Consider the following 11,692-nt stretch of genomic DNA (forward strand, 5'->3'; position numbering starts at 1 on the left):
GGAATACAATCAAGGTCAGCAGGGGTGAAATCCAATGGATTCTGACCAGTTCTGGACAACCGGTAGCGGAAATTTTGAGTAGTTTGGAGAACTGGCAAATACCACCTCTGACTGGCCCCAGAGTGGGGAGGGAATGGGGATTTTGCAGTATCCTTCATCTAGAATGGAGAGGGAATGGAGATTTTACAATATCCTTCCCCCAGGAGTGGGGAGGGGGGAATGAAGATTTTGCAATATCCTTTCCACAGGAGTGAGGAGGGAATGGGGATTTTGCAGTATCCTTCCCCTGGAGTGGAGTGGGAATGGAGATTTTGCAATATCCTTCCCCCAGGAGTGGGGAGGGAATGAAGATTTTGCAATATCCTTCCCCCAGGAGTGGGGAGGGAGTAGGGATTTTGCAGTGTCCTTCTTCTGGAGTGGGGTGGGAATGGAGATTTCGCAGTATCCTTCCCCTACCATGCCCACCAAGCCATGCCCACCAAGCCATGCCTACCAAGCCATACCATGCCTACCAAACCATGCCCTCAGAACCGGTAGTAAAAAAAATTGGATTTTACCACTGCTATACAGTCTTAGTAAGACCACACCTAGAATACTGCATCCAGTTTTGGTCACCACAGTATAAAAAAGATGTTGAAACTCTAGAAAGAGTGCATAGAAGAGCAACCAAGATGATTAGGGGACTGGAGGCTAAAACATTCGATGAACGATTGCAGGAACTGGGCATGGCTGGTCTAGTGAAGAGAAGGACCAGGGGAGACATCATAGCAGTGTTCCAATATTTGTGGGGCTGCCATTGAGAGGAGGGGGTCAAGCAATTTTCCAAGGCACCCGAAGGCCAGACAATAATGGATGGAAACTGATCAAGGAGCGATTCAACCTAGAAATAAGGAGAAATTTTCTGACAGTGAGAACAATCCGCCAATGGAACAGAAGTTGCCTTTGGAGATTCATCACTGGAAGCTTTCAAGAAGAGACTGGACTGCCATCTCTCAGAAATGGATGACCTACAAGGTCCCTTCCAACTCTGTTAATTTGTTAAATCTTAGCTTCAGGCTATTCCTAACGTTGCTGTAAGTTTTTATGTCAGTGAAGACTCAAAATCATCCAGGCCAAAGGTGTCTAAAGGTTGAATCATGGCAAACTTTGTTAATCTCAGATGTTTCGTTGCTCATCCAAGCAACTTCATCAGTCAGAGTAAAAATTAGATAGGCAGAGAATCAGAGAGTCACTGGATTGTACCAACTCTTGCCACACCAACTTCAAAGGTTTCTCCCCAAAAAGAGTTGCAATATGTTCTTCCTCTGAACGATGAAGTTGCTTAGATGAGCAAACGAAACCTCTCGGATTAAAAAAGTTTGCTGTAAATTGTTATACTGGCTCCTTCCATTCCCCATTCTTTATATGAGCCCAGGATGGGGAAAGTATATTGACTCGTGAGAATCAAAAAAAAGTTGTAGAAAGATGCGATGCCAGCACTGATGATGTTATCTAGTTGGGTAAGGAAACGTCTGTAAAGAAAACAACCAAGTTCAGAGAGCACCGAGGACCCTCCTGCACATTGCTTCAAAACCTGGTTATATTTCCAGAAACCAATCGGATTTTTCTGTCCATTTAAATGTTTGAAAATCAACAGCGCCGGCCCTCGTTAACGGTTGGGTGACCAGAGGATCTGCATATATAGAAACAGAGGAGGAGACTGAAGGCTGAAGGTCCTAATTTATTCACCTGTGGGTGGAAATAGACTAAGAGTCTAAAGATGATCAGCGGAAAGAAAGGAGAGCTGAAAAAGAGAAACATTGGTGACTGTAAAAGAAAGGCATTGTAGGGGTGCTGAAATGACACTGTGGTTCTGTGGCTTTTCAGACTTCCTGGCTTCAGGGAACTACCGTCTTGCATTGACTTGCTGCAAACTGTGTTGTGCTGCAGAACCCAAAACAGGTTACAGACGACTGGATGTGAACGCAAAGGGGTTTGTAGAGCAGTCTCCTCCATCTTGGTGCCCCTCAGATGTTCTGGACTTCAGCCCTTGAAATTCAGGGGCAGGCTGAAATCCAAGGCATCTGACAAGCGTTAGCAATAGCGCCTAGACTTATATACCACTTCATAATGCTTTACAGCCCTCTCTAAGCCGTTTAGAGAGCCAGCACTTGCCCCCCAACCATTTTGGTTCCCCATTTTACCCACATCGGAAGGATGGAAGGCGGAGTCAACCTCGAGCCTGGTGAGATTCGATCTGCCAAATTGCAGGCAGTCAGCAGAAGTAGCCTGTAGTACTGCATTCTAACCACTGCGCCACCGTGGCTCATACGAGAAACCATCAGAAAATCCTAGGATTTTAGAGTGGATCAAGGCAGTTGATGAAACATTGTCACTTGTTGCTAAGTAAGCAACATTCCTACAACTCAACCAAGATCTACCTCCTTAGCAATAGCAATAGCACTTAGACTTATATATCGCTTCACAATGCTTTACAGCCCTCTCTAAGTGGTTTACAGAGTCAGCATAAGGGAGACCCCAACAATTTGGGACCTCATTTTACCCACCTTGGAAGAATGGAAGGCTGAGTCAACCTTGTGCCTGGTGAGACTCGATCTGCCAAATTGCAGTCAGCAGGCAGTCAGCAGAAGTAGCCTGCAGTACTGCACTCTAACCACTGCGCCACCGTGGCTCAAAGTTAGAATAGGAAAAGGGAAGAACATTGTCAAGGATGGGGGAAGTGACAGAGATCTGGTAAGCCACCTGGACACGTGTGTCTTGCAGACTCCTGGCTTTTCTAGATCAATCCTGCCTAGGCTATGAAGATCAATTTTTTTCCCCCTTCGTTCATAAACGTTCCTTAAGTTCTGGGTAGCACCAGTGCAACTGCTAAAAACCATCGCTGCCTTTTCTCACAATTTTAACAAGGGCCACATTTGAAGACTGTAGAGTCTGCTCAGGTAGTCCTCAATGTACGACTGTTTGTTTAGTGACCATTTGAAGTCACAACAGCACTGCAAAAAGTGACTTACGACCGTTTCCCCACACTTATGACCATTGGCAGCATCCCTACAGCGATCAAAATTTGGACGCTTGGCAACGGACTCCTCTTTATGAGGGTTGCATAAAGCGGGGTCAAGCGATCCTGGGGTCAAGCGGTCCCCCCTCCCCTTTTGTGACCTTCTGACAAGCGAAGTCAGTGGGGAAGCCAGATTTCACTCAACGGCCGTGTGACTAACTTCACAATTGCAGGATTCGCTTAGCAAGTGTGGCAAGAAAGATTGTGAAATGAGGCAAAACTCCTATGACAGATGTCTCACTTAGCGACAGAAATTTGGAGCTCTGTTGTGGTCATAAGTTGAGGACCACCTGTAAATTGAAACACTGCACGAGAAACGTTTCCCCTAATTCCCCCTCCCCAAAAGCAGGAGACCTAGAACACGGGGCTCCAACCTTGGCAACTTTAAGCCTGGCGGACTTCAACTCCCAGAATTCTAGGAATTGAAGTCCTCCAGGCTTAAAAGTTGCCAAGGTTGGAGATCCCTGTCCCAGAACATCCAGGCCCCAACCCAGAAGAGATGTCCTTCCACGCACTGCAGTCTTTGCCTCCTGATGAAGTGGACTCGGCCTCCCTCGGTTGAAAGTCAGCCGTTGCATTAAGCGAGTAGAGTTGTGTTTTGCATGTTCGTGGGTACCCAAGGGAGATGGTTTATTTTGGCCAGAGGAGCATTGATTTTGATTGGTCCTTCATGGCCCGGATTACAAATGATTTTGGCAAAGGAACGTTCAACTCCGAATGAACTTCCCGCTTCCTTCCCATTTCTTCCCTCTCTCCCTTCCTTGTGTCCTTTCTCCTTTTGGGCCTCGCCATTTAAACCCAAGTTAAATTCATCCCTAAAGGAATAGAAACCCTTCCATTCCCCGCTATCCCGTCAGATATAGCCAGAGGGAGGCAGCCAGGAACAGCGAACTGATTGCATTTGCCTTGCAAATCTAAGCAGAAGAAGAGAAGAAGGCAGAATTTGAGCCATTTGTGCTCTCGTGTTAACGCAGGAAGGAGACACCGGAAGAGTTGTGTCATTGAGTGATCTTGGCAGCCTTAAGAGGACTCCGTGAACTGGTGTAGAGCCAGGGACTTTGGACTTTAGGATGCCCTGACTTACCGCATTACAGGTCATCCTCAACGTACGACCACAATTCGAGCCCAATATTTCTGTTGCTAAGCGAAACATTGGTAAGGGAACTCTGCCTCGTTCTACAATCTTTCTTGCCACACTTGCCTAGGCCAGTCGCTCCCGTTGTTAAGCTAGTCACACAGTTGTTAAGTGAATCCAGATTCCCTCATTGACTTTACTTGTCAGAAGGTCGCAAAAGGGGATCGCGTCACCCCGAGACACTGCAATCGTCATAAATAAGAGTCGGCTGCCAAGCATCTGAATTTTGATCATGTGGCTGCGAGAGGCTGCAACAGTCTTAAGTGAAAAATGATCATAAGTCAATTTTCTTCAGTGCTGTTGTAACTTCGAACGGTCACTAAGCGAGTGGTTGTATGTTGAGGACTACCTGTATTAAGTCTGGACCTATTGTTCTTGCTGGCATGTGCGCTAATGAACTTGACCTGTCCTTCGCTGAGAGCATCCAGAGATGCCTCCTAGGTGAAGACATTTTATGGTTATTTTTTGGAGTATAAGACGCTCCGGACTATAAGATGTACCTACCTTTTTGGGGGAGGAAAGCAAGAAAAAAAAAATCTGTCTCTTCCTCCCAGCAATTTACCTCCTTGCAGCAAACAACAAACAGCAGAGACCGAAAATGGGGCGCGTGGAGGCGGCAATAGGCAATGGCAATCCCTGCAGCCTGAAACAGTATGTGCGAGGGGAACTTTTACCTTTACCTATTCAGTCCTGGCATTTGGTATCATCGATGTTGACAGTAATTGGAAGACACACTTACTCAGTCCAGTGAAAATCCAAGCGGTCACATGCACACAATATGCCAAAGCTCAGTTAGGTATTTCAGGGGATGAACATGTTGTATGAATCCAGCTTGGTTGGTTGGTTGGTTAGTGGTACAGAGATTGAGCCAAAGCTTTCAACTTTGGGGCGATAATCCTTCTTTTGTGATACATTTCCAATTGGAGTATGTGTACTTTCTGGATCAGTTTGCTAATCACCAATCTCAGCAGATTTGAGTTCAAGATTACAAAAATGGATTCACAGAGTCATCTGTTTGATTTGGAGCAGTGGTGAAGTTCAAACTACCAGTTCTGTGGGCGTGGCTTGGTGGGCGTGGTGTGGTGTGGCTTGGTGGGCGTGGCAGGGGAAGGATACTGCAAAATCCCCATTCCCACCCCACTCTGGGACCAGTCAGAGGTGGTATTTGCCAGTTCGCTGAACTACTCAAAATTTCCACTACCGGTTCTCCAGAACCTGTCAGAACCTGCTGATTTCACCCCAATTTAGAATGAAAATACAGCCAGAGTAGCTTGTAAACCAAGGTTTATGGATTGGCAAAATAAAATTTTAAAAATCGTATCGGGCCTGTTTTGGTGAATAAGCCACAATGATCGGGCTTTATGTACTAAACCACAGAGGGTAAGTTTTCACATGATTATATGAAGCCAAAAACATGCTAGGATTTGTTGTATAGATTAAAGGAATGATCCAACCTCTTGTATATTTTTTTGGGTTTGGAAGGCTGAACTCTAAAATGCTTCTTTTGAGTCATTTATGAAATTAAAGCAAGAATGAAGTAAGAACTGACACAATAGCAATCTTCCAATCATTGAGGGGCTGTCACAGAGAAGGGGGGGGTGTCAGCCTGTTCTCCAAAGCACCTGAAGGCAGGACCAGAAGTAATGAATGGAAGGCTATCAAAGAGGAGAGCCAATTTACAATTAAGGAGAGATTTCTTGACAGTAGGAACAATTAATCAGTGTAACAGCCTGCCTCCAGAAGTTGTGGGTGTTTGCTCTATCACTGGAGGTTTTTAAGAAGAGATTAGACAACTATTTGTCTGAAATGGTATAAGGCAGGGGTCAGCAACCTTAAACACTCAGAGCTCCAAAGGTCCTAACCCAGCGGTTCTCAACCTGTGGGTCGGGACCCCTTTGAGGGTCGAATGACGATTTGCCAGGGGTCGCCTAAGACCATCGGAAATATGGGAAGTATACTTGCGAGTTGAAGAATCGCGCTCCAATGGTTGACTCCACAAGCCAGCTGCAGGCTCTTCAAATCGCTAGCCGAATTCGGCTTCAGGCGCGATCAATTAAAAAAGAGAGAAATCTTTGCTCTGATGTCTCCCTCTCAAGCCAGCTGCAATCACTCCCAATCGCTAGCCTAATCTGGCTTCAGGCGCCATAAACTTAATAGGGGAGGAGTCTCCGCTTTAATGCCTCCGTCCTCAAGGCAATCGCAAGCAGTTCAGATCGCTAGCCAATACGGCTTCAGGCGCGATAAATTCAAAACAAAAATAATTTTACGGTTGGGGTCACCACATCATGGGGAATTGTATTAAAGGGGTCGCAGCACTATAAAGGTTGAGAACCACTGTCCTAACCGGAAGCACCCGTTCAATTCTGGAGCTGACTGGAAGTCCGGTTCCCCCATCATAGTCTCCTCCTAGTGTGGCATCCTTTTTCTTCTGCTGACTGGAAGTCCGGTTCCCCCACCATAGAGTCTCCTCCTAGCACGGCATCCTTTTTCCTCTACCTGTCCTAACTGAAAGCCCTATCAACTGTGGAGCCGACCAGCAACCGGGAGCCACAGCAGAGGGATGAAAGAGCCACATGCGGCTCCAGAGCTGCAGGTTGCTGACCCCTGGTATAAGGTCTCCTGCTTGGTCAGGGAGTTGGACTAGAAGACCTCCTGGGCTGCTTCCAGCTGTTACCAAGTATTCTGATCATAGCCTTTTTCTATTTTCTCCCCCACTTAAAGGTGAAAGTTGATGAGAGCCTTTCTCTGGATCACGTAACTCGAGGCAGAGCCAAGATAGCAAAGGGCCGTCGTCCACCCACCAGAAGCCACTTGAAAGAGGTAATAATTGAGGTTACCACCAACCAACGTGGCTTTTATATTATTTAATCAGAATACTCCTTTTATCATTCATTCAGCAACATTGCTCTTTACTTTTTGTCCTCTTTTATGTTTTGCTATTTCTCATCACGGGAGGGAAGGGTCACAATACCCACCCCCCAGCTAATTTTGATCTTTATGACAGGTATGATTATTTGAAATAATCCCGCGTGCATCTGGACGTATCCAGGAATTATTTCAATTGAAGTTGCATTCTAAATAAAATAATCTGGTCTTTAGTCACATTTGGTATCTCTCAGCTGTTTTTGTAACATAAGCTTCTTGTCTTAAAAGCCACAATCTTTAAACATCCTCAAGAAAATCATGATTAAATATTAAAATGCAGAACAAACAGTAGGCTGGGAAGAGAAAATTAAATATTAAACCCAGAACAAGCAAAATGCTGAGACAAGATCGTTACAAACTGGCTCCTCACTAATAGAGGAACTGAACAAACTACTTAGCCTTGGGGGAGAGTTCCATGGTGTGGGCATAGCTACAGAAAACTCCCGATTTTGGGTCACCCATGATTTAGAACTCTAATAGTTGTAGACCAAACAAGATTGATGTCCCTAATATTTGGGCAGACTTTTACTGAGAGACGGGCTCTGGGGATATTAGACAGAGACAGACAGATATATAGACAGACAGAAAGACATAAATAGAGATGGATGGGTGGATGGATGGATGGATGGATAGATAGAAAATAGAGAGAGAGAGAGAGAGAAAGAGGAGAGAGAGAGAGAGAGAAACATGATGGATGAATGGATAGAAGACAGACAGACATAGAGAGAGAAAAAGAGAATGAGAAAGGGAGAGGAAAGAGAGAGAGAGTAAGAGAGACAAATAGACGATGTCCAGATTCAATCTAGGCCTAGAACAGAGGTCTGCTAACTTGGCTCTTTTAAGACTTGTGGACTTCAACTCCCAGAGTTCCTCAGCCAGCTTTGCTTTGGGAATTGAAGTCCAAAAGTCTTAAAAGAGCCGAATTTGCACACCCCTAGCCTGGAACAATCTAGTTCTAAGCCCAAGGAATTCTATCCACATAGAGCTCAAGAGAAGAGAAGAAATAGGCCCAAGAAGTCAATCCTATGGTAAGGAACGAAGCCAACATTCTGGCAACTGTTTCCGGGAATATGTGATCATATTTTGAGCGCAAAACTCCAGATGACCACCAGCAGGCAGCAAAGAGCAAGAAGTCACTGCTATCTATCTGATGGTCATCTGGATTTGTTTCATCCATAACTTAGGTATGGTAGCCTAAGGCAGGGATAAAGATAGATTTTCTGCTCCTTTGATTCCATGTATGAGTCTTCCATCGGGCTTCTTGCTTGAGCCGCCGCGGTGTGGCTCAGGCTGTAAGATAGCCTGTTATTAAACACAGCTGCCTGCAATTACTGCAGGCTCGAGTCCCACCAGGCCCAAGGTTGACTTAGCCTTCCATCCTTTATAAGGTAGGTAAAATGAGGACCCAGATTGTTGGGGGGGCAATAAGTTGACTTTGTATATAAATATACAAATAGAATGAGACTATTGCCTTATACACTGTAAGCCGCCCTGAGTCTTCGGAGAAGGGCGGGATATAAATGTAAATAAAAAAAAATAAGATAATCTCTTGCGTTGACAAAAATGTAATACTTAAAAAAAAATGCATGATAGTCATTCTGAAATTGCAGGACATGTAGGGCATTCGAACCTTTTTTCAGTTATTTGTTTGTTATTATTGTGTGGTCAGCAGCTTAAATTCTTTTAAAAGTTATGGACTTGAGCACTGATTCAGAGATCTCTCTCATTTGCTTTTCTGCTTAGGTGGCTAGGTCAACGTCAGATGGGATCCTGAGACTTGACTTAGATATAACAGACAGTGGATCTCCAAACAGCATCCTAGTGACCAGTGAAACTGCTGAAACTCCTCCTCCGAAGGAGACTCCTAAACCTCCAATGCCCCCTGCAAAAGTGCCCATGCCTCCAACGGAGAACCTAAGTGCCAATCTTTCCCCAGAAGATCCACAGGTCAAGAAGCCACCAATGCCTCCAGTTAAGCCTCTTAAGGAAGTAGCAGCACCCGGCGAAAATGTGAACTCTGTGGAAGGAAGCGAGGCAGAAGAGGAGACATGTGAAGACTCTGAAGAAATCGAAGAAGGTTTGGCGGAAACCAAACCTCCAGCACCTCCTCCGAAGATTTTATCTGAAAAAATGAAGGTGGGATGGGATCATCCAGGTTCTGAACGTCGTGACGTTGGAACTGAGAAGGCCCCTGGATTAAACAAGGAAGCAGTCAAACCACCGACTCCTCCACCTAAGATTTTTAGAGCCAGCTTGATCTCCAACGAGAACGACGTGCAGGTAGACCTTTCTAAAGGGGATTGGCAGCCTGACGGAGACTCAAACCTTGACGTCCGCGGCATTGATGACAACGCAACAACTCAGCCTGCTTTCCAGAATGGGAAGGAGCAGGACGACCATTCCTCGGAGCCAGCAGCAAAGGAGGAGGGCTCGAGCCTGCCTTCTGAAGACCAGGTTGACGGCGTGGAGCCCGTAGGAGGTTCTCCAGCAACCAAGCCTCGCAGCGCCTCTCTAGGGGCCTTGCTTTCAGATTCACCCAAAAAGCCTCCTCGGCCAGATTTCCAGAAGTCGTCTCTACTGCACGTGGTGCGGATGGAGAAGAAAATCGCGGATGAAAAGGAACGAACTGAGAAGCTCCTGCAGAAGGTTCAATGTGAAGAGCTGGAGCAAGGCCAGGAAAGGGGCAAGCGACTCTCGGTAGACGCAAAGGAGCTGCTCAACGAAGCCACCGAACAACTCCGGCAAGCCACCCAGGTCTTGCAAGAGGTCAAAGATTTAGGGGAACTGAGAAGGGAACCTACCAGTTTACGGAAAGGGATCCCGAAGGACCTAGCGACTGTTTATAGGAGAAGCGCTCCTTAAGAAGGGATTTGAATTCTGAATTTTGATTTAGACGAAAGGTAGCCGGGCGGCACCATTTCTACTGGGCTACTAGATCAGTGTTTTAAAGACGCATGGATAGGGCAGCAGCCTGAGTCTTATTAAGTGTTGCTTATTTTCACACTGCCCCTTTCGTAATCTCAGAATGTGGGCTGGATCCTGCCGGGCGGGGTGTTCTTAGAGAGGGATCTGGTTAGAGGACCTCAGGGAAAGATCTGGTGGTTTTTTGGGGGGGAAGACAAGCAGTAACTGGAAGCCATAGGGACTTCCTACCAGGGGTGCCTAAAACATTTCAAATGTGGAAGAGTTTGAGAAAGAGATCGTGAAGCCTTTCCAACTTGGTGGAAACCTCTTGCAAGTTCAGAACGGGAGCTTTGCGGTTCAGGCGGTGCCCTTTTGAGCTAGGAGCACGTCAAGTTGGAGCAGGGATGTTGAATTTCCCGTGCAGGCTGGAATATTTCGGGTTAGAAAAGTTTTGCACAGTCCTGGTTTTTGTCTTTCTGGTTTATTCTTTCTCCCTCCCTCTCTCTCCTTCTCTCCCTCCCTCTCTCTCTCCCTCCCTCTCTCTCCTTCTCTCCCTCCCTCTCTCTCCCTCTCTTTCTCTCCTTCCCTCCCTCCCTCTCTCTCCCTCTCCCCTCTTCCTCTGTCTCTCTCTCTCCTTCCCCCCCTCTCTCCCCCCTCTCTGTCTCGTTTGCAAAGACTGCAGAGATCAGCTGCAGAATGAGATCTTAGTGAGCTGGGTATATGGAATGAGGCTGCAGTACTTTCTAATCCTTTTTGTTTTAACTCAGGGTTAATGTAGTAGGGCACATGGGAGGCGGGGCTGAAGCAAGCAGTGGGTGGGCTCTCCTTTGAAATCCTTTCTTTTCTCTCTCTCTCTCTCTCTCTTTTGTGATGCTCCCTCCTCCTTCCTGACTCTCCTTTTTCTTGAACGGCTTTGTTGCAGAAAGCTTTCCTCAGGTCCCGTTCCAGCTTTTTATTTATTTGTCCCAAGCCATGCAAGGTCCTTGCAAGTGGTGACAGTGTGTGCGTCCTGCATTTAAAGACAAGCCCGCTTATCACCAAGATAGCCAGTGATTATTTTGGGGAGGCTCCCAATATATAGACGTTGCTGACGATGGGTGGCTGTTTTAAGTCTGTCCTAGCCAGGTATCAAACTGAGCTACATCATCAGATTGCAGATCTGAAATCGTCTTAGTTCCTACATCACCCGCTTGCTTGGGGTTGGCTTAGCCTGCTGTTGCGTTGCTCACCTCTGGTGGCTGATTGAACAAATGATGGTTATGCAAAGGGTGCCTTTACCACAGCGTGGAAACACAATTAAAGTCTTCAGCAAGTCGTAGGGAACAAGGTTTTTTTTTCCCCCAAGCTGATTTTCCATTCATTTGCGAAGAACAGACACATCATACATTGGAGAGACTCTGTATAAATCCATCACGGGTTCGGCTGATGCAAAATCTCATTTGAATGGGGGGGAAAAATACCAACTGGACTCATACGTGCTCAGATTTCGTACAAACACAGTGGAGAGCATCAGGTTTTTTTCCCATTATGCAGTGGCACTCGCCTTAGCAACCATATCAACTTTGGGGAAATGATTTTGCAATTGTAGGGCGGGTGTATATGCGTTCCCATGTTTCCTTTGGTTTTGGTTGAACATTGCTTCTAAACTGGCTGATAGCTACCATGTTTCC

The 11,692-nt window shown here is 46.2% G+C and overlaps 1 protein-coding gene across 1 annotated transcript in view; it reads left to right on the plus strand.

Moving 5' to 3' along the window:
* Positions 1-11,337, plus strand: part of PLEKHO2 (pleckstrin homology domain containing O2) — a 49,724-nt gene extending 38,387 nt beyond the window's left edge. The window contains exons 5-6 of the mRNA XM_058156196.1: positions 6,915-7,013; positions 8,862-11,337. Of these exons, the coding sequence (XP_058012179.1) occupies positions 6,915-7,013; positions 8,862-9,980 (1,218 nt within the window). The 3' untranslated portion in view covers positions 9,981-11,337. The remainder of the gene's footprint in view (positions 1-6,914; positions 7,014-8,861) is intronic.
* The last annotated feature ends 355 nt before the right edge of the window (positions 11,338-11,692 follow it).

This window comes from Ahaetulla prasina, chromosome 13 (assembly GCF_028640845.1).
Source record: "Ahaetulla prasina isolate Xishuangbanna chromosome 13, ASM2864084v1, whole genome shotgun sequence".
Classification (NCBI taxonomy): Eukaryota; Metazoa; Chordata; class Lepidosauria; order Squamata; family Colubridae; genus Ahaetulla; species Ahaetulla prasina.